The 24,192-nt window shown below is 35.6% G+C and overlaps 2 protein-coding genes across 10 annotated transcripts; one reads left to right on the top strand and one right to left on the bottom strand.

Annotated features, from left to right (window-relative positions):
* Positions 1-102: 102 nt before the first annotated feature.
* Positions 103-20,356, bottom strand: LOC106879557 (uncharacterized). Of its 8 annotated transcripts, none has more exons than XM_089353564.1 (3): positions 18,370-18,497; positions 12,456-12,564; positions 103-3,318 (listed from the first exon to the last, which is right to left on the bottom strand). In XM_089353564.1, exon 3 carries the CDS (start codon positions 2,760-2,762, stop codon positions 1,668-1,670), a length of 1,095 nt encoding a protein of 364 aa, XP_089209690.1. In that variant the 5' UTR covers positions 2,763-3,318; positions 12,456-12,564; positions 18,370-18,497; the 3' UTR covers positions 103-1,667. The 8 variants fall into 8 exon arrangements, with proteins under 8 accessions (XP_089209690.1, XP_089209691.1, XP_089209692.1 ...); XM_089353565.1 differs by lacking the exon at positions 18,370-18,497 and adding an exon at positions 14,238-14,744; XM_089353566.1 differs by lacking the exons at positions 12,456-12,564; positions 18,370-18,497 and adding an exon at positions 14,238-14,744.
* Positions 18,691-24,149, top strand: LOC106879542 (uncharacterized). 2 transcript variants are annotated; one of them, XM_014929175.3, is made up of 2 exons: positions 18,691-18,829; positions 20,996-24,149. In XM_014929175.3, exon 2 carries the CDS (start codon positions 21,198-21,200, stop codon positions 22,500-22,502), a length of 1,305 nt encoding a protein of 434 aa, XP_014784661.2. In that variant the 5' UTR covers positions 18,691-18,829; positions 20,996-21,197; the 3' UTR covers positions 22,503-24,149. The 2 variants fall into 2 exon arrangements, with proteins under 2 accessions (XP_014784661.2, XP_089209684.1); XM_089353558.1 differs by lacking the exon at positions 18,691-18,829 and adding an exon at positions 18,845-18,949.
* Positions 24,150-24,192: the final 43 nt, after the last annotated feature.

Below are 24,192 nucleotides of genomic sequence, written 5' to 3'. Positions count from 1 at the left end.
AAACTGACAATGATCTCTCTCAAATTTGTGGCTCTGTGACTAAGATGTGCAAATATTGTGAATAATATATTCTTTTTTAATTTAAATAAAATAGAGAAAACATTTTGCTGTAAAAATGATTTTTAATTTCATCTCTTTATAAAATATAATTTTAGAATGAAAATATACTTTGATAAATGTGGTTTGAAATGCATAATATACAAATACACAAGCAGAATGAATGGATCAAGTGTTTGGAGATAAGCATGTTTACATAGTCCAAGAGTTTCAGCTGGTGTTTTAATAATAACAGCAGTTTTATATCATCATTGTTTTAGCATCTACTTTTCTACGCTTGCATGGATCAAACAGAATTTGCTGAGGCAGGCTTTCAACAGCCAGATGATAGGAAACAAAGGACATGGATTCTTTGACAGTGACATTTGTTTACAACTATCACATGATGTCAAGACAAGGAGACACAAACATATGCACACACAAATACACAAACATACATATATATATGTGTGTATGTATGTATACACACACACAAACGTCTTTCAAATCTACTCACCATACATATACACACACACGTCTTTCAAATCTACTCACCATACATATACACACACACACATCTGTCTATCAAATCTACTCACAAGGCTTTGGTCAATCTGAGGCTATACTAAAAGACACCTGTCCAAGGTATCATGTGGAGGAACTGAACACAAAACTATGTGGTTGAGAAGTGAACTTCTTACAACACAGAAGTATGCCTGTGCCTCACTATATAGAAATAAACCTAGACATACAAACTCCACTTGGTTGAAATATGTCTATTGTGATGTTCCAATATTTTCAATATATTATTTCTCCAGTGGCTATATTTAGAAATGAGAAAATAAAACCTGCAACTATACAGACTCACATACATATTATCATTTAATATCCCATGCTTGCATGGGTTGGATGGAGTTTGTTTTCCACAGCAGGATGTTCTTCCTGTCACCAACCCTTACCGGTTTCCAAGTGAGGTAATATTTCCCATTACCAGACATTACTTTCACAGACGGTTGGAAATGAACGACACCACTTACATGATGGTGATATTCATTTACAACTACTACATGAAGTGAAGGCAAGAAGACAGTAACACACACACACACATACATATATATATATATATATATATATATACACAACAGGCTTCATTGTTTCTATCAAATTCATTCACAAAGCTTTGGTCAGAGAGGGCCTATAGTAGGTACTTGACCAAAGTATCATGCAGTGGGACTGAAACAGAGACCATGTGGTTGGGAAACAAACGTCTTATCGCAGTGTCAAGCCTGCATATACAAATATGCATCATATATCAATATACATTCACACACACAGAGAAAAGGATTTAAACAATTTAACAATGATGAAAAATAGTACATAACATATTTGTTTTATTGTTACAACTGGTTGATTGTAACAACAAAAAATACTACAACTGTCATAGAATTTTTTCCTAATTTAAATATTTTTATGTGTCTCTGTCATTTTTAGAAACAATAATCTTTGAATATAAAAATATATTAGAAGAAATAATTTTGAGAAAATACCTGAAAAAATGCCAGTTTCATTTGTCTTCAGTCCAAAATAAATTGGATATTGAGGGATAATATCACAAACTTCATATTAGATTATCACTCTATGTGAACACGATAATGAGATAATAAATTTCTGTTTCTTGAAAACCCTTTCTCACAAATATCACATTGGAATGATTTTTTACCAGAATGAATATGGCTATGCCCTGACAAACTGCTGCTACTGGAAAATGATTTACCACAGATTTCACAGTGGTAGGGCTTTTCACCAGTATGGATACGTCTATGATCTGTTAATGCACTATTTCGAGGAAATGCTTTCCCACAAAATTCACAGCTATATGGTTTTTCTCCAGAGTGAACACGTTTATGATCTGATAAGCCACTACTGCAGGAAAACCCTTTCCCACAGGTTTGACATTTGTATGGTTTTTCTCCTGTATGGGTATGTTTGTGAACTTTTAATTGACTATCCCAAGCAAATGTTTGCCCACAAATTTCACAATGGTATGGTTTTTCACCAGTGTGAACACGCTTATGAACTGATAATTTGGTGTTTCGCAAAAATGCTTTCCCACAGATTTCACATGTATATGGTTTCTCCCCAGTGTGAACACGTATGTGATAAATTAATTCACTGTTACGAGAAAACTTTCTATCACAAATTTGGCAGCTGAATCGTTTTTCTTTGTGAAGACGTTTATGACATGATAAGGTGCTGCTGGAAGATAATGTTTTCCCACAGACCCCACACTGATAAGGTTTTTCTCCTGTGTGACTATAAGTATGATTTGTTAATGCACTCTTCTGAGAAAATGCTTTCCCACAAATTTCACACTGGTATGGTTTTTCTCCAGTGTGAACGCGTTTATGATCAGATAATTTATTGTTACGTGAAAATGCTTTCCCACAGATATCGCACTCATACGGTTTCTCTCTTGTGTGAACACGTATATGATAAATTAGTTCACTGTTACGAGAAAATGATTTCCTACAAATTTCACAGTGGTGTACCTTTTCTTTATGAATACGTTTATGATGAGATAAGTAACTGTTACAAGAAAAAGCTTTCCCACAAATATCACAGGGGTAAGGTTTTTCACCAGTGTGAATACGAACATGAATTGTTAAGTGATCTTCATGGGTGAATATTTTCCCACAAACATCACATATATGAGGTTTCTCCTCCATTTTTATATATTCCAATCAATAATGTTTTTATTTTTTCCTATGAACACTTTTCTTATAAAACAAATCTCTTGCCAAATAAAAATTACTTCAATAAACTTAACAGTAGAATTTATTTTCTATAGATGTTGTTCAGCTCCAAGTCAACCCTGATTGAGCAAGCAGTCCCATAACCAAATGGCTGAGCCATAACCCTTCCATCTTTTCTTGGACTATATTGTCCAGTGTGTCCTTATATATACAGGACTATATTGTCCAACGTGTCCTTTGTTTGGGGTTTTTTAAGATGACATGGTATGATGATATGCAGTAGAATTGACTGCTATTTCTGAATTAGATGTAGAATTTGGAACATATTTCCAGAAATGTCCCATTGATCAAATGTTTGTTTCAATGAAGTAATGTTTGTCAATTCAAGACATGTTTGTGATATAAAGACTTTTCCCTAATATTAATCATAACATTGTTACTCTCAGGTAACTGAACTAAATATCACACACTGGTTATTTTAGCTAATAATGGTGATATCTGGTAGAATTCCACTTTTCACAACACAGACCTGAAATTAAATAAAATAATTCTTAGTAAATAACAATGGGGTGTAGATTAGCAAAGCAGTTATGTGGTACATGCAATATATTTAAGTTCACAGATATGTGTTTGTGATGTAGCCTCGCATGATTTGAGTACATAGAGTCTTTATTAGACTATTGGCTGCACCGGTGTAACAAGTCAGGGAGTGAGGCTTGCAAAAGATAAACGGGCAACTGCTAGTCTTTCTAAAAAAAAAAAATCTTGCTCAGGCCTGCACATATATCTGCAGATGCATGATCAACATTGAGCAAAGAAAGAAGGCCCTCACACATCCTACAAGACTAATGCCTCACGTAACATGTTTCTTCTCAACGTTTTTCACAATAAAGCTTATCAGAGCAATATAGCTGACATTACAAACTATATTATCTTCAAAATTTTGGCAGTTTCTTGTGGAAAATAGGGTACTGTTGTCATTATTTTTTAGTCACAACCCAGCTGAGATTGAGCAAGTCTACGATATAATGACCAAGGCATACAAACTGGCTGCTGTATTTTTTTCTTCTTCTGTTTTTGAGATGATAAAGTGTAATGTGAGGGAGATTTGGCTGCTATTTCTAACAGACAAAGCAACCACTTTGCAGCTCCTTCACTGACTTGGATAATCTTAATTTTAATGATTAATGAAAAAGTTTTGCAAATGAAAATTCATGGATAATGTAAAGGGTGTGTAAGATATTGGAGGACAGATTCATGTTTATAAAAAACAGATAAACAATAATACATAATTTTATTATCAAAAATTGTTGTGAGGATAAGAATAAACCTTCTTTTCTATAATGTTATTCAATAAAGCCATCTTCAGCTTCAACTACTGCTTCTATATGAGATCTAAATCATCTCCATGCTCGAATCAAGTGGTCCTGCTTCATTTTGGACATTACTGACTATGGCAGCTTTCAAAGAATCTTCGGTGTTATGGGCGTGTTCATTGACCTCTCTCTCATCAACGCCCTGCATGTAATAGTCCAATGGATTGAGATCTGGGGAGTTGGGAGGTTAAATAACCCTTAATATTTGGGGTTATGCAATCATGAAAATTTCCAGCCATCCATTCCTGTATTACTAGAGCCATGTGTGATAGTACAGAGTCTTACTGAAACACATATGGCCTTCCATTGCATACACTGTCTATCCAGGGCCTCAATATAGGTGGCAGTGTTAATTCTAAGGCCTTGTGGAAAGAAGTAAGGAGGCATCACATGTCTTTTATTGCTGACAACCCTTAAAACCATGACAGTTGCAGGAAATTTTGTATGCATAACACTTGGAACTTTAGAGGTGTCCGCACATAACCATCTGTCATTTCTTCTGTTAACTTTTTGATCTTGCTCAAAGTTTTTCTCATTTGAGAAAAACCAAATCAAATCATTTTTCTGACAAAATGACCTTTCCTCATCATATAAGACATATCTGACTGTTCCTTCTGACACATGGAGATCTTTTGCAATTGACCTCATGGACTTTCTGGGATTGTAATCAATGGTCTGTTGAACTTGCTGGATAAATTCAGGTATTCTGATGATCTCAGAGTGTTTAGAATACTTTTTATGCTTTGATACTGGTGATATGTTTCCATCTTCAGTCTCTAGCGCCTTACAAACCTTTCAGACAAAAGATCTGGCAACTTTTAAAACTTGAAATATTTCTAAATCGCTATGCTCAGCCTTTATAACCACAATAACAGCATGCCTCTTCATTTCTTGAGTAAGCTGAAGGTCTGCCATTATTATTTTCTGAAACAATTTATTGAGCAAAAACACCTAAAGCTCCATGAGGCTCCAGCAGGGGATGGTGGCGAACCCTGCTCTACTTTCACCACAACTTTCTCTCACTCTTACTTCCTGTTTCTGTTGTGACTGTAATTCAAAGGGTCAGCCTTGTCACACTGTGTCATGCTGAATATCCCAGAGAACTACGTTAAGGGTACACGTGTCTGTGGAGTGCTCAGCCACTTGCACGTTAATTTCACTAGCAGGCTGTTCCGTTGATCGGATCAACTGGAACCCTCGACGTCGTAAGCGACGGAGTGCCAACAACAACAACAACATAATATCACTAAACGCCTACTTCGCTCCTATGTTGTTTGAGTAAATTTACAATCAAAAGGTTTCCAACCATGACTACCTAGCCCTTTCTTAATTATATCTAGTATTATATTATGCGGGCTTCGTTTTTTAAGTCGGAAGAAGGTAAGCTGATGGAGATTTGTCTGCTATTTCTAGCAAGCTGAGCAACCAGACAGAAGGACGTTGGCCTGAGCATGTCTTGAATGGGAGGCGTGTAAAATATTCATTTCAAATTTCGGTAGAAGGCCAGCAATTGCGAGGGAGGGGTGGATAAGTCTATTACATCAACCCCAGTGTTCAACTGGTACTTATTTTATCTTTCCGCAAAAGATGAAAGGCAAAGTCGATCTTGGTGGAATTAGAACGCAGAATGTGCAGAGAACGAGTAAAATATTAACAGCTGGATGAGGAAGTATATAGATAAAACGAAAGCATAAACATGTGAAATCTTATTTTCATATCATCTTCCCATAAATTGAAGCCGAAAGAAAGAAGGGACCACCAATGTTACCGTATGACCTACTAGAAACAGCAGTCAAATGTGCTTTAACTTAAACTCCGGTGTCTTGAAAAGAGGGACACGCTAGAGTACTAGAATAATTATACTTGAAACACCTTTGATCACGGGTTCGATCAGTCAGGAACCAATATGGGAGTGAACAAAAACAAACCGAAGGTTTTGTGATAAACCAACTACCGAATCCTACTTTACACGCGCATATAACGGTAACATACTAGACCCTGTCGTACGTTTGAAAGAAAAGCTAGTCCCCCGCCCCATATATATATATATATATATATATATATAGGAGAGTATTGTAGTTCGCTTGAAGCATTGTGTATTGTTTGTAAAGAATAAAAAGGTTAGAATGGTACAACAATGCACTATAGAACAAAAAATGGACTATATACCTGTTGTAATTGGTTATCTATAGTCCGATGATATTTCGGAATTACAATTCCTTCTTCAGATCTTCTTATATATATATAAACACGTTCATTTTTCAGTCAAAAGCATATAAAAAAATTATCTTTGATTATATATGTATATAGTTATATATATATAAAGGTCAATTAATTTGTTGTAAACTTTTCATAACCCGTAATTTTTCATCATTTGTCATGACATAATTCAGTGACAATAAGAATACATAGTAAATATGAGTCATTAATTAAAATAGTTATTTTTCGTTCGTTGACTCCCTATGCTTTTAACCTTTCAACTCGTTGAAAATAAACAAGTTATTCCTCAACACAATGCTCTCGTCCCTCTTGTCTGCTTTCTCTTGGATTTCCTTAAGCAATATAATTAAATAGGGCAGGATAGTTCACATCTTTACCTTCTTTAAAAGTCCCTTATCAACTGTTACTATCCAATATTTAAATATCCAATACTGGAGTTAAGCAAGAAACCTAAACAGAAAACTAAATACACCAGACTATGGCGACGGCGAACAGGAAGTACAGACTAAACTAATCTATGAAATATTAGTAAACAGACAAATGTTGAATTTACTTTTCTTTCTTCAACTTTTTCTACTTCCTTTTAATTTGTGTCTCTTAATACTTCGTTGTTTTTAAAAATCATTCAAATAACAGGGGCGTTGAGAATCTGACATTGGGCACTATCATGCTATTAGCTGTCAGAAGTGAAAGTGCTCACTGCTAGTGAAGTATCTGTCTGTCTGTCTGCCTGCCTGTTGCTGGCCTGTCGATTCTTTGACTACTGACTGGCCGGAGCGAGCTATATGTCTGTCTCTCTCTCTCTATCTATCTATTACTCGAATGTTCGCGCGTCCGCGCTAGCTAGTCGTGAGTGGTCGATCCTATTATTTTTTAACTTCAAACTTCATTGTTTTCTATTTTGATAAATTCTCTCTGTTGAAAATTATATTTTTATATTTTAAATAATTTGCAATTTCAGGAAATGTGTTTTTATATTAAATTTGTGTTTTCTACTCACGACTAGCTAGCGCGGACGCGCGAACTTTCGAGTAATAGATAGATAGAGAGAGACAGACAGACATATAGCTCGCTCCGGCCAGTCATGGAATTAGCTGTCAGTAGCCAAAGAATCGACAGGCCAGCAACAGGCATGCAGGCAGACAGACAGATACTTCACTAGCAGTGAGCACTTTCACTTCTGACAGCTAATAGCATGATAGTGCCTGACATTGTTTTTTTGTAAGACCAGTATATATATATATATATATATATGACAATTATTTACAGATAAATTCCTCTATTTACATAATATCGAGGTCTCTTTCTTTTCTTGTCTTTTCTATCAATGTGGCTGTGTGGTAAGTAGCTTGCTTACCAACCACATGGTTCCGGGTCCAGTCCCACTGCGTGGCACCTTGGGCAAGTGTCTTCTACTATAGCCTCAGGCCGACCAAAGCCTTGTGAGTGGATTTGGTAGACGGAAACTGAAAGAAACTCGTCGTATATAGGTATATATATATGTATGTTTGTGTTTGTCCCCCCAACATCGCTTGACAACCGATGCTAGTGTGTTTACATCCCCGTAACCTAGCGGTTCGGCAAAAAAGACCGATAGAATAAGTACTAGGCTTACATATATATATATGATGATATCTTTATTTGTTTTTATCATTGGACTCCAGCCATTCTGGAGCACTACGTTGAATGGTTTAGTCAAACAAATCGATCCCGGTATTTATTTTAAACGTGGTACTGTTTTTGCAGAACTGCTCATTTATGGGGACGTAAACAAACAAACACCGGTTGTCAAGCGGTGATGTGGGAGAAACACAAACACATACATATGACGGACTTCTTTTAGTTTCTGTCTGTCAAATCTTGTTACAAAGTTTGGTTGGCCCCAGGCATTGAGATTGTACCTAAAAACACATATTTGGGAAGCAAGCTTTTTATTATGTAGCCACGCCTGTGCCTATGTTTGTGTATGTGTTTAAATTTTGCGCATCCCATCTCAGTAAAAGAAAAAAAAGTCGAATGAGAAGAAAAGAAAGTATCCAATACGAGATATAAATTTTTATCATATTTACTGAAAACATTAACTGTTACTCAGTTTCGTGTTTCTCATCTTTGAACAGTAGATCGCGGGGATACGGTCGCTGAAATATCGAATGTGTGTGTGTGTGTCTGTAGGCATCTAGTTAAACATTTAGTCCCCAACAAATTTACAAAAACCTGAGTGAAACATTACAGCTGACTAGTAGTATAGATCAAGCTAACCAATGAAAACTTTGCCATTTATTTTCATATACAAAAAGGTTTAAATATTTAAAAGAAATATTTGTATTGTCAACGTCTTCTTGAGTTTTCCACAGTAAAAGGGTTATAGCAACATTTTCTCCAAAGCATGTAAAAATATTTCAATTTACATATGAAAAGAAAGTCTTCAAGCTCACGAACAGTTCATTATAACTATATATAGAGTTCAAATTTGGTTTTATGATGCTAAATACACACCAGGAAAAAATGTTTTTTCATAGATGACGCATATAGGCGCAGGAGTGGCTGTGCGGTAAGTAGCTTGCTTACCAACCACACGGTTCTGGGTTCAGTCCTACTGCGTGGCATCTTGGGCAAGTGTCTTCTACTATAGCCTCAGGCCAACCAAAGCCTTGTGAGTGGATTTGGTAGATGGAAACTGAAAGAAGCCCATCGTATGTATGTGTGTATATGTATATAAATCTATATATATATATAGATATATATACATATATATATGTGTGTGTCTGTGTTTGTCCCTCTAGCATTGCATGATAACCGATGCTGGTGTGTTCATGTCCCCGTCACTTAGCAGTTCGGCAAAAGAGACCAATAGAATAAGTACTAGGCTTACAAAAAATAAGTCCAGGGGTCGATTTGCTCGACTAAAGGCGGTGCTCCAGCATGGCCGCAGTCAAATGACTGAAATAAGTAAAGAGTATAAAAAAAAAATCCATGCGTAATAAATTGCTTCTTGTTTATTATAAAAATTTCATTTAAGGACAGTAAAATAAATACCAGTAAAGTATTGATGTCAGTTAAATCAACTAAACCCTTTCCCAAAATGTGTGAGCTGGTATTAGCAAACCTTATGAGAACTGAATTTAAGAGCAGTGGATTGGCAGAATTGGCAAGGTAACAGACTTGTGGTAGCTGGTTATATTCTGAGGTTGGATTCTTCTGGTGGTAACTTTGTTTTTCATTCTTCCACGGTTGATAAAGTAAGTACCAGTCAAGTATTGGTGACAATATAATTGAGTGTTTCCTCCATACAAATTATGACGCTTTGTGTCCATCTCAAAGATCAGTGTTATAAATACATTTATGAGAAGAAAATTGGCAGAACCATTAGTATCAGAAGAAATGGCTTGTGATATTCTTTCAATCCTTTACGTTCTGAGTTCAACTTTATATTTTATGATAGTGAATAATTCTTTCTCCCAAATTTCAGGCCTCGTGCCTGTTAGAAACAACTGTTATAAATGCATTTAGAAATATAAACCCACAACTGCTTATATCACGAATAAAACTACTGTTAACATAGTTTCATGGTCCTTTCTAATTCAGAGTTATTTCCCTTAGACCATATTTCAAAATTTAGGCACAAAGCCAGCAAATTTAGGGGAGGGGTTCGTCCAGTGGTTCTCAACTGGAGTTCGTATGATCATATTGGGGTCCATATAAGATTTTGTTGTTAAAATTCATGTGAAATGAAATTGGTTATACTTCCATAATACACAAAATATTTCAACAACTTTTTTTACACAATTCCTAATATTCAGTCGAGTCTGGGGAGAGTCATTTTCTTTTTGTGCCTTATAATTTAACACACTCACCGGTAAAATTTCCACTTATTTCTTATTTTTATTTTCCTAAAATGTTCGTTGCGTCTTGCGACCTTTTCCATAGTCTTGACTCTCCTAATATTCAGTTATAAAATATAATAATATTTTATTCAAACATCGAATGGCTACGGAGGGGGTCCACTGGAGTAAAATAGGAACCAAAGAGGGTCCATAAGCAAATAAATGGTTGAGAACCACTGGGTTAGTCCATTACATCGACCCAGTACCTTACTGATGCTTTATTTTATCAACCCAGAAAGAGTGACTAAAGATAGCAATGAATTCCTTCAATTCGTTGTATGCTCAAATAAAAGACCCAGTCTGAATGCTTGCAGCAGAAAAGATTCTGTGAAAAAGCACCCAAAATGCCAAGTGTTGGTGTTAAACTGGGTGATGGATTAAGTCAACCACCCAAGTATACTATAGCTGAATTTGAACTTAGAATGCAAAGAGCTGGACCAAATACTAAAGTTCTTATGGTTTCACCAATCAACTGCTCCAGATTGGTATCTTTTATCAATACTGAAGGGATATGACCTTGGTGAGATTTGATCTCAGAGCATTGTCAGTCAACGAGAGAGTTTAACAATACCCTGAATTATTGATTCTATTTACTCAAAGGCTACAGAATGTGGATGGCCAATTAATACAGGCAACATTAAGAATATTCACTAATTCTGTTTAGTTGGTTATGTATTAAGTAAAACTTCAAAAATATTTCTCAATGATTAAGGAACCAATCTAATGAAGAAACTATCCAAAAAGCGACTTAGCTAAGATTCTTTGCTATTGTATCTTTCTCCATGTGAACAAGTTTGTGTCTTTTTAAGTTTCCATTTGAAGAGAAGGTTTTCCTACAAAAATCACAGTGGTAGGGCTTCTCACCTGTATGAATACGTTTATGTATAATTAAGTTACTGTTTTGAGTAAATAATTTCCCACAAAATTCACAATGAAAAGGTTTCTCTCCTGTATGAACCAGTTTATGTTTATTTAAGTTAGTTCTTAGTGAAAATGCTTTACCACAAATGACACAGCAGTATGATTTCTCTCCAGTGTGAACCAGTTTATGTCTTATTAAAGTACCAATCTCAGCAAAAGCTTCTCCACAAATTTCACAATGGTATGGTTTTTCCCCAGTATGAACTCGTTTGTGAACAGTTAACTCATTCTTTCGGGAAAATATTTTTCCACAAATTTCACAGTGGTAAGGTTTATTTCCACTATGAACAACTTTATGCTGGATTAGATTTTTATTGACAGTGAAGGCTTTTCCACAAAATTCACAACAGTAAGGTTTCCCTGGCTGGTGAATTCGTTTATGAATTAATAGGTAGTTGTTTTGAGAAAATGCCTTTCCACAAATGTCACACAGAAATGGTTTCTCACCAGTGTGTATCACTCCATGTTGAATTAAACCTTTTTCTTTAGAAAAGCTCTCTCCACAAGTTTGACACTGGAAAGGTTTTACAACTTTGTGAACAAGCTTGTGAACTAATAAATAATTCTTACGAGAAAATAATTTCCCACAAATTCCACAGTGATATGGTTTCTCTTTTGTATGAATAAATTTGTGTTGAATTAAGTAATTTTCAACAGCAAATGATTTGCCACAAACTCCACATTGATAGGGTTTTTCACCAGTATGAATAAGTTTATGCTTATTTAAGTTACTGTTTTGTGAGAATGCTTTGCCACAAATTTCACAATGGTATTGCTTCTCTCCAGTATGAACCAATATATGCTTAATTAAACTGCTTTGCACAGGGAAAGACTTGGCACAAAATTCACAATGGAATGGTTTATCACCTGTGTGGGTACGTCTATGATCTGTCAAATGACTATTTTTGGTAAATGCTTTGCCACAAATGTCACATTGATAAGGTCTTGCTATTGATTTAACCATTTTGCTATTAATTAAGCTGCTATTTACAATAAATAATTTCTCTTCATAATCATTTGTTTGTTCACTTAATAACTGTTTTTCCATGCTAGCATGACTTAGATAGAGGAAGTATTTAAAACAGGATTTTTACAGCCAGGTGCTATTCCTGTTGCCAAGCTTGTTTTATAAGTAGGAACATTTCTCCTCATAATAATATAGAATAACCTAGTGTGTGTGTGTGTGCGTGTGCGTGCGTGTGTGTGTGTGTGCGTGTGTGTGTGTGTGGTTTATGCTTAACAAGGATGTTTGTAAAGGGATATACCACAATTTCAGGTGTTCAATATGAACCACAGGTTCCGCATTTAAAAACACTCATTATGAGAGAGTATTTCAGAAGCACAAGATATATTTCATCAACACAGTAAGATGACCTGAAATACAAGAAGAAAACAAACATTGACCAGTGGTTAGCATTCAAACTTTCAAATTAAATAAGGTATTGTTGTCTGAAAACACAAAACTTCTGATTTATAACATAGTTTTTGTGCTTCAGTTAATTTTGAAAATAATCAAGAGTTTCGAGGAATTTAGGAAAATTGTTTTCATTATTAAGCTTATGTTTGGGAACATAACAAAAATTTCTTACATAGAATTATTATAAAAGGTTTAATTAAAAATAAAGGTATTTTTAAATAAGAAATTTTGTATAATAGAACCAATATAAGGTTTTAATTTAAATACATGATTGTTGTGTCTCTGTCTATGATGGCTGTAACTCTGTAATATATGAGAGCTGTAGTTCCAAAACGGTGGAGGCGCAATGGCCCAGTGGTTAGGGCAGCGGACTCGCGGTCATAGGATCGCGGTTTCGATTCCCAGACCGGGCATTGTGAGTATTTATTGAGCGAAAACACCTAAAGCTCCACGAGGCTCCGGCAGGGGATGGTGGCGAACCCTGCTGTACTCTTTCACCACAACTTTCTCTCAATCTTTCTTCCTGTTTCTGTTGTGCCTGTAATGCAAAAGGGTCAGCCTTGTCACACTGAATATCCCCTAGAACTACGTGTCTGTGGAGTGCTCAGCCACTTGCACGTTAATTTCACGAGCAGGCTGTTCCGTTGATCGGATCAACTGAAACCCTCGACGTCGTAAGAAATAGAACTGTACATCCAGACAGTCTCTCATACAAAATTGTTAATTTGCATTGTTGTTCTATTTCAGGTAACAACTAATAATAAACAATGTCTCAGTAAATTAACTAAACACCAAACAATGTCTTTCTACACATAACACACTACTAAAACATATGACCGCTGTTGTTTAGCCCTAGGTCAGTCTGGATTGAGCAAACCAAAATAATCAAAATCATTCTAGCCGTCACCACATCTCGTCTTTTATTCAGACATAATCTAAGGCCAAATGCTTCAATGTGTCCATTTTTTTTTAAAGATAGTATCATAGAATGTGATTTAGAAAAGTTTTGCAGTGTTGAAGCTCTCGTTAAAAATGTAACCGAAGTGTCAATTAAATACGTCTGTAATTACAAATATTTGTTAAAAATACCAGCCAAATCTCCTCCAAATCACACACTTCAATATTTAAAAAGGAAGGCTACGGTCATAACTGGAAAACTTTTAATCACGGTTAACCTGGAGCTTAACAAGGATCAACGAAGGAGCCTCTACGTGGACCTGCTAGAAATATCAACCGTATCTCTCTCTTTTAGCACCCCAGAGGACAAGCGCAGTCGATAACGGTGGAGTTTTGGAATAGCTATCACTACACCAAAGGGAAGAAAAAGGGTAGGGAGGTCGGTGGATTTTTGTTTTGTGTAACAGGAATTACGTTTCTGAAAGATTTTTTTATTTCGAAAATTTTAAACATTTCCTACCCCTCCCAATTCTTTGCTTTTTTTTTCCTCTCCTATGTGGCAGTGACAGCTTTTCCAAAAATTCTGCCAGATACTGTGGCCCTCAATATAAAAGATATAACTGTCACAGTTATTGATCATAGGTCTGCAGGAAAACACTGACCTGGGGCTAAACAGCAACTTTCAGCAACTATCTAACTCAATCGTACTGCATAGAAGCTATCTTCTACATACCGATCTTCTCTGTCTTAACTTCTGTATTTCTTGTCTCATTAAACAACAACAACAACAACATATCCTTTTCATATCCCTCCTTATATGTCCTCAATCTGTTGACGCAAGTCTTGGGCTCAAACTAACCAAATCAGAGGCAATCTGAAATACAGCATGTTGCTGTTCACCGGAAGTACAGGCTAAACTAACCACATGTAAGACAGGACACACCCATTAAGACACATGTTTATTTTTAACTGTCAAACTCGTGCTAAAACTGAAAAAAATCATCTTAGCTAACGAAGGAGCCTCGACGTCGTCTCTCATAATGCTAGACATAGCAACCAAAGTTTCTTCAATAGAATTTATCGTCTTTAAAAAACAATGGGGTACTGTATAGTTGGCATACCTACACAAGTGTGCCCCACTGATTTTGTTTCCTCATATCTTTCAGAAAAATGGATTTTTTAAATGAAATTCTCTAAAAATACCTTTCAGATGGTGTAAATTCTGATCATATTGGAATCTAATGTGAAAAAGAAATGTGGTGGGCGCAAATACATTACATATATCCCAACAAAATGAAAAAAATTGTGATGTGTGTGAGTATGAATGTATGCGCACCCACGTTTTTTTTTTCTCTCACATTAAATTCCGATATAATCGTAATGTACACCATCTGAAGGCTATTTGAAGAAAATTTCATTAAAAAATACCTATTTTTCGAAAAGTTATCAGGAAACAAAGTCGGATGGGGTGCATACTAGAGTTTACATGAAATTTACCGTTGTAAAATAATGAAAGTAAATTGTCTTTAAAAATGAAAGTATATTGCAACAGAAACCGGAAGTGACGACTGTGAAATACCAAAACTTCGTGATGCGCGTCCAGAAGAAACTTAGGCAACAATGTGTAAATAGCAGCGCTGGATTAACCATTAGCAAAATAAGCACATGCTTATGGCATCAAGGGAATTGGGATGCACCACAAAAATGGTAAATAGTTTACGACACAAAAGAAATCTCTTTAAACTTCCTAAAATGATATTCGGGATGCCTTATCTTTGCTAAGTATAGAAGTGGATGTGTTACATAAGATTAATTTTGAGGATTTGATCAGACTTTGCAATTAAAATAAAGTAGAAAATTTTTCAAATATGAATAATGTGGAAGTATACAAAAATAAACACTATTTTCCATTTTACTGTTTGTTATGTTTCATTTTGAAAACTAAAAACTAAGAAGTCCTTCACTCTATAATGTTTTATCAGAAATAATTTTTTTACAAAAAAGAAAAAAGAATCGCTGTGTTTCAAATAATACATTTATATAGAATTGTCATGGTTCTTTCGTTCAAGAAATTGGCCTGGACAGTGCCAGGAATTCTGCTAGTTCCGTAGAAATTCAGAACTATTCAGTTGCTCAAGGAAAATTCACAACTACCTAATTTTCTTAGCAGAGTCTGTCAAAGAATTAGAACAGTTCAAAACTTGAAAACAGAAACAGAAAAAAAATACATAAAGTTTAACCTTGTAAAAAAAAAAAACAAAAAAAAAACGAAGATATTTATCAGCAGTGGAGGTTACGAGAAGACATTGAAAGAGTCTTATGCAAATACAAGGAGAGCACCCCGAACCCTACAATCAATGCACATAACGGATCTATTTTAGAACGGGGGCACCAGTTTTCATTTACGTTTCATGTACATTTTTTTGTTAAGAAGACTAAGAGTAAAAGATGTTTTATATGACACATTCTACCAGTGTCCCAAGTTTCAAAGTGTTTCGTTAAGAAAATACTGGTGCCCCCGTTTTAAAATAGATCCCAAATAACTAATTCACAAACGATGCCGACAAAATCTCTCTCCCTCTTACACACACACACTTGCATAAGAGTAATTGTTATTGTGTAAGCCTAGGTAAAATATGACCAAAGTGTCCCATCTATGATTATTGCATCTCATGTTCAGATAGAGCACCCAAGTACACTTTAAGAATAACGTAGAGACTGCATTGTAAAAAAGATGGATAAGTACGAGTATACCTAACTTCGTTTGAAATGGTAACGACAAATAGATGGCAATGTATGACCGGTCTGTGCAAACATACACATATTTTGACCGTCGTATATGTGAACACACCCTCATGCATGCATGCGCACATAATACATACGTACTACATACATACATACATACATACATACATAATGGGCATTTGTCTGTGTATATATATATTATAAACGTATATGGTCTCATACACTTGTTTAGTATCTACATTCTGTTGGAAAGAAAAAGATGACTCCGAATCGCAAAGACTATTGATTGTAGTTTGCAATTCATCAAAGGAAGGCTTTCTTTGAAATTCTCAAGGAAGTATTTTGCTGGTTAGAAGTTTTGAAGTTAAATCGTGTTTTTCATTGAAGATTTTGTAGGAGTGCGGATATTGTTTAGCTTTTCTGTGAGGTAAAAGTCGTAGGACTTTAAAGTTATCTAAAACTTACGATGAACGCTAATAGTATCTCCTTTGCCTCTCAATCTCTAATGTGCTTTGAAAAGGCAGCGGTGTTTTTCAAGTGGTGTTGACGTACCGAACTGTTGTGCTGGTGCAGGTGACACTAAGTAATGCTCTATGAGTTCAATAAAGCTAGATGTGGAGACATCAGCTTAATATCAACCTGTAGCTGATCTCCGCATCAATTCGTATCACCTCGCATGGATTTCCAGCTAGGAGTCACAGCCTAACCATATTGCAATGAAAGGCATGGCCGGTTTCTTGAGAGAATGTAACAGTCAGCCACGTAAATGTTTACTAGCCAATCAGCATCAATTGGCGTGAAACAACTTACAACGATTAACATCAAAGTAGGATTATCAAAGCTTCTCGCTAAATTGTAATTCAAAGTTTCTTGAAAATCTTACCCAAGATTATAAGAATCGACGATTTGAACTCCGAACCTGAGCCAACCTAAATTCCATACTGACGTTTGTCACCTTGTTCCAAGAGATGTGCCCTTGTCTCCTTTTACTTGTCCTTACATAATATGCTCCATAAATATATGTTCGTGTTTACATGTCAACATACGTTTATCCATCCATCTAATTGTTTGATCTACTTGCTTTTATTTCCAGATCACTAGATACATACACATAACCAATTTAACTAGAACATATTCAATATCTTCTATATTGTAAGGCGGCGAGCTGGCAGAAGCGTTAACACGTCGGACGAAATGCTTAGCGGTATTTCGTCTGTCTTTACGTTCTGAGTTCAAATTCCGCCGAGGTCGACTTTGCCTTTCGTCCTTTCGGGGTCGATAAATTAAGTACCAGTTGCGTATTGGGGATCGATCTAATCGACTGTCCCCCTCCCCCAAAATTTCGGGCCTTGTGCATAGAGTAGAAAGGAATATCTTCTATATTGTAAACCTTTAAGAACTACATATAACCTAACAGAAATGTTCTATGGCATAATATAAATTTGGTATCGAGAGCTATACCAGCCCTCGAACAGGACGTCACGACACTGTTTCAAAGGTCCCAACTACCCCGTCTAGAGTGAGGACCAAGGGCCAACAGCTATTTACGCCTCGCCAAAACATCTGGGGTAGGAGTAAATGTTTTCATGAAACAATTCGACCTCCTACTATCCAAAGCCTCAGATGAAGGCAGGAAACTCAAAAAAGGGCAGCAGTGTCAAACTACCTCCTTCACCAAAAGCCAATCATATAAAATTGGCCATTGAAAAGGTGATTACACTGGCGGTGCTCCAGCATGGCCACAGCCTTAGGGCTGAAACGTATAAAAGAATAAATACATTTTGTACATGTTAATATAAACTTCCATATTCTCTTGCCGTTAACTGTTTAATATAGAAAATGTACGGAAGCGCATATGTAATTGTATGGTCATTCTCGTCAATGAACGACCTCTTACCCACCATATTATGGGTAGTTTTAGGTAATCCACTGTATTTAAAAACTGACTAAAGTCCTGTCAACCCTGGCTTATATAAGAGGAAGCGGGGGAGATGAAGAACTGGAGAAGTGTTAAGATAAAAATGAATAAAATCAATAAAAATAAAAATAAGATAAATGGAAGGAACAGAACACACGACAGAGAAACAAACCGATAGTAAATGAATAACGTACAAACTTACAGTTCGTGAAACTGAAAGTGGTATGTGTGTGTGAGAGAGAGAGAGAGCGTGTGTGTGAGGGTGAACGTGTCTCCCGATTGAGAAAATCTACTAACGCGGACATTATAACAATGACGATCTCATTTTTTCTGTATGTCTTTCCACCTTTCCATTTATTATTATTGTTCTTAGGGAAATTTGGTTGTTATTTCCTGCAGATCAAGAGACTTACACAGTGCCACTTGCTGAAAGCGTTAATATCGATTAGTATATTCTATACTTCCGGTCAGCCATAACATGCCGTTCAAATTTCTGTTGATTTCGTGTGGTGCATCCAGTGTACACATGTAAATACTGTGTAGCGTCGGCAGTGACGATTCATGAAGTTGGAGCACAAAGGATATGTTGTTGTTTAACTATGTAGAGTGTTTAAGGAGAAGAGAAAGGAAGAAGATAAGACAGAGAAGAGCGGTTTGTTGAGGTAAGTTAACTTCGAGTGTCTTGTAATCTGTTGCTGTGGTTTAACAAGTGTTTTATTGTTGACATCTGTTTCATGATTTATGTAAAGGTGTTTTTTTACAGTAGCCAAGGTTTATTGAAGGTGTGTTTTTTTAAAGATTTTTGTGTTATATACGTATATATATTTTAGTGTTATAATTATATACGTAACTATATATATAAATATAAATATATTTAAGGCTCATTATTGTCATCAATAATAAGTGGTCGTAAATATATATATATTTTAGTGTTATAATTATATACGTAACTATCGAGCTAGTTTCTCTGTGTTCACTCGAACTGCGAGAAATATCAGCCAAATCTCCCTCAAACTCTGTTGATTAATTATAAGATTAAAAGTAAAACGAAATCTCAATAAAGAACTTGTTTAAAATATGGTAATATGAAAATGAATGGTTAGAAACGATACAAATTAAATGTTCCTACCAATAACTGACAAATGTAGGATATTGTTATTTAGTCCCAGGTCAGCTCCAATCGAGAGTACTTCATCGGCGATTTCGGTTGTAGACTTGCTTTACGCTAACGACACAAGATCTACATTTGTTGGTGGTTTATTTGACTGTATCTGTCTTCTGGTTAAATTTTTGCTTTGTTTTTCTAGATATGCTCCAATCTTCTTCCATTGATTTACCGCACCTTCCTGAAGGCTGTTTCGAATACTCATCACGATTTGTTTTCTATGTTCAGTCGCACTTGTTGCTTGTAAATTTTACCATAGCCACTCAGTGTCGTTTCTTCCCTATTCACAAATATATCTTCACTAACTTCTTTGTCGTAGGGTCCATTCATCATCTTAAAAACAAATAAATGAATAAAACGTTGAGTAAAGACAGCTTCTTAGGTTTCTCATATGTGAGTTCTCTGAGTATTGGGAAAAGTTTTGAGGTCTATTGTACATTTTCTATTATTTCACTTTGTATTGGTACCATTTTAATATCAGGTCACCAACTAACTCTCTGCATGTTACAGATGCTGCATCACTAGTACTGTATACAAGTTTAAACATTTCTTCGTCCAGTGTGCTAATAACTTTCCTTAAAAGCAAGTCTCATCAAGCTGTTGTCTTAAGCGAGCTGGCAGAATTGTTAGCTCATCAGACAAAATGTTTAGCCTCGTTTCGTCTGTCTTTACGCTCTGGTCCAAATTCTGCCCAGTTTCACTTCGCCTTTTCAGTCGATAAAACAAGTACCAGTTGAGCACTGGGGTCAGTGTAATTGACTAGCACTCTCCCACCAAAATTTAAGGCTTTGCTTAGAAGAAAGCAAAAAATTATATTTTTGCCAACTTCAGACTGCTGGCTATCACTACTTTTAGTGGAGGGTTTGTTGTCGTATTTCCGAAATTTCTTTAATTAATTCATGCTGTCATTTTCTTGACTCTTATTGTACATATTGGGTACCCTTTCCTCTTGTTTGTATCTTTAAATGTGTGTGTTAAATTGTACAATGCTTGTATACAAACAGCAGTACTACATGGTGGTGGGATGTGTAGAGAGTTAGTGACAGGAAGACTAAAATAATGCTTCTGTAACTCATACTAGCATGGAGGAACAATGGTAAAAAAAACTAACAAAATATATGTATACATACACATTGATTGACATCCATTGTTCTATACTTGGATCAGGAGACTGTTTTTAGGAATTTGTACTGGGCATTGGTTTCAAATTTTAGCACAAAGCCAGCAAGTTTGGGGTAAGTCATTTACACCAACCCCAGCACTCAACTGGTATTTTATCAACTCTGAAGGGATGGAAGGCAAATCAACCTTGGCAGGATTTGAACTCGGAACATAAAGACAGGCAAAACGTCACTAAGCCCAGCATGCTTATAATTCTGTCCACTTACCACCCTATGTACTGGGTATAATATTGGTGTTTATATATTCATAGCTTAACTTTGTTTACTGTCAAAATATAATGGCTGATGATCTGATCAGAAGTTGAGAACATTATCATCATTGTCATTTTAAAGTGTGATAATCCACTGAAGTTTGTTTGTCTTTATGTTTCATATATGTTGCAAAGAGTCAAGATTTAAAATGATATCCTTGCTATTAATTTTTAATGTTATTTTACTTATCATAAACCCTATATTAAGGTTGGTTTCTATTTGTATTTCAGAAAAATGTTTGCATCATGAAAAGAGGATTTCTATGCAAAGATGTCATTTCCTGATTTAAAACTAAAAAGAGCTCCCTTGAGAATTCTAAAAAATCCTTCAAGGGAGCTGTGAAAGAGATTCTTTTTCTTTCTGGAAGATATATTCACCAACAATAATTATCCTACTTAATTTAGGTCTTCAAAGTGGGAAAATAGTAGCTTGATGGAAGGCAAAATGATTCTTACAGAAGAACCAATCCACCACTGTGAAATTTGTAGTAAAAACTTTCTAAGCTCTTGGCACTTGAATAAGCACAAGCAATCCCACACTGATGCAAAACCACACCACTGTGGAGTGTGTGGCAAGTCATTCACATTTAATTGCAACTTGCGAAAGCATAAAATGATTCATACTGGAGAAAAGCCATTCAGCTGTGAAATATGTGGTAAAGTATTCACAAACAAAGGTGATGTATCCAGGCATAAAGTTGTTCACACAGGAGAAAGACCATTCCAGTGTGAGATTTGTAGTAAAAAATTCTTACGTAATTGGCAATTGAATGCACATAAAGTTGCACATATGAGACAGAAACCATACCGTTGTGAAATTTGTGATAATACATTTATGTCTAATACCAACTTAAAGAAACATAAAATGATTCATACTGGGGAAAAGCCATTCACTTGTGAGGTTTGTGGAAAAGCATTTATATCTAATAGTAACTTACGTATTCATAGAATGGTCCATACAGGGGAACGTCCGTTCAACTGTGAAATCTGTGGTAAAGCATTCCCCAGAAGGGGTCAAATAACCCGGCATAAAGTGGTTCACACAGGAGACAAACCTTACCAATGTATTATTTGTAATAAGAGGTTTTCATCCAATAGTAGTTTAGCCATCCATAAAATAATTCATACAGAAGAGAGTCAATTTCACTGTGATGTTTGTGGTAAAACATTCTCTAGAAAAAATGATGTCACTAGACATGAAATGGTTCACACTGGAGAAAAGCCATATCACTGTGAAACATGTGGTAAAACATTCTCATGTAAAGGTAATTTAAGAAAACACCAAATGGTTCACACAGGAGAGAAACCATACCACTGTGATATTTGTGGTAAAACATTTGCGAGTAATGGTCATCTAACGAAACATAAAGTGGTTCACACAGGAGAGAAACCATACCACTGTGCGATTTGTGGTAAATCATTCTCACAGAGTGGTTATTTACGTTTGCATAAAGTGATTCATACCGGAGAGAAACCATTTGACTGTGATATCTGTGATAAGACATTTGCTAGAAAGAGTGAAGTAATTAGTCATAAAGTCACTCACAGTGGAGAGAGACCTTTCCAGTGTGATATCTGTGGGAAAGCCTTTGCTCGGAAGAACACTGTAAGGATCCATAAAGTTGTTCACACAGGGGAGAAACCATTCGACTGTGATATCTGTGGGAAAGCATTTTCAAATAAAGGTCTGGTGACAAAACACAAACTGATTCATACTAAACAGAAATCCTTGTTATGAACCTATGTTTGAACATTGTCACACAGTAGTGATAGAAGGGTTTCTTAAATCATTCATACGTTAGAGAAAATATGACATGATAAGGTTTGGGGTTATCTAGTAGACTTAATGGTGTTCTTTAGTTCCTAATCAACCTTTGATTTAGTAAATGTATTATCAAAAATATTCCAATCATACCCACCTCATCTTTTTAGAGTTATCTTGGACTACATTATATATAATGTATCCTATATTTATGATGGTGGAGTTTAATTTGAGGGAAATTTGGCTGCAATTTCAAGCAGTTGTGCAACCAGGTGGAGGCTCTAACAGTTGATACATGTGTACAGCCATAGATCTATAGTAAAGTTTGGAATTCTAATTCAACTAGTTTGTACTGAAAAGTATATCTTGAAATGTGTGTAGAAGTGAAACATAGGATATTTGATATTTTATCAGCAATGGACCAACATGAAATAGAAAATCCATAGCATGGTTAAGTTTGTAAAAAACATTCTCTTGAAATGTTCTCTTTGGAGCAAACATAGTTCTAAACATGCTGGAGAAAAAGACTCCCATTGAGAAATTTGTGGTGCGTAATTTCAAAAATGGATCACACTGAAGTGATTGTGAAATATGTAGCAAACATGTCATAAATATATAATTATTGAACAAAATAATAATAAATCATTTTGATGGGAAAATCATCATCATCGTCGTTGAACATCCGCTTTCACTGCTGGCATGGGTTGGATGGTTTGACTGACGACTGGCAAGCTGGGAGGCTGCACCAGGCTCCAATCTGATTTGGCAAGGTTTCTACAGCTGGATGCCCTTCCTAACACCAACTACTCTGAGAGCATAAAAGGTGCTTTTTAGGTGACACTGGCATCGGCCATGACTACGATTTCACTTGGTTCTTCACAAGTACAGCATATTACCCGACATTTGAAGGGTGCTTTTGTGTATGATTGTTGGAGGGAATGAAAGTAGTCACATCAAATTGAGTTATATTTTTGTTTGGTCTTAAATCAGCATTGATCCAACAAATGATAATCACAGGCATTTCTAACATGACTCTCTCATTTTACCCCTGATATTGTGTACCCTGGACTACATGATTCTATGTATCCATTTTTTAAGATAGTAGGATATGGTTTGAAGGAGATTTACCTGCTATTTCTAGCAGGTTGAACAACCACATAGAATTAAACTACTTTTATGTTCTGGAAGGGATATTTTTGCTCTAATGAACTAGCAAGGGAGCCTCTGTGTAGTCACTTGTTGTACTAGAAATAACAACTAAATCCTCCTTAAATCAAACTCTACCATAATGAACAATGTAGTCTAAGATATACAAAAAGATGGGATGGTCTTGGCTGGAATGCTAGGTGTTTGGTTAGGGCTGCTCTTGAGCTTATCAGCAACAACTACATGAGAACTGAACAGAGAATATATTTTAAGGGAAAATTGTTAATCTACTATAGAGACAATACTGTACCATCTTCTGATGTCCTGGAGGTAATTACACAAAAATATGCTAGAAATGTTACATAAGTGCGACAATCTCTTGTGATATTTTTCTCCAATTTATCAAAATGATAAAGTGAGATTTTTGATTTTTAAAAGATAAATGAATTTAATAAATTTATAAAATACTTTGTGAAACTGGTGTTTATTTCTAACTTTCATCCTTAATATTACTTTGTTG

The sequence above is a fragment of the Octopus bimaculoides genome, chromosome 6, assembly GCF_046866305.1.
Source record: "Octopus bimaculoides isolate indiv1 chromosome 6, ASM4686630v1, whole genome shotgun sequence".
Classification (NCBI taxonomy): domain Eukaryota; kingdom Metazoa; phylum Mollusca; class Cephalopoda; order Octopoda; family Octopodidae; genus Octopus; species Octopus bimaculoides.
This window is presented reverse-complemented; position numbering and strand designations above follow the sequence as displayed.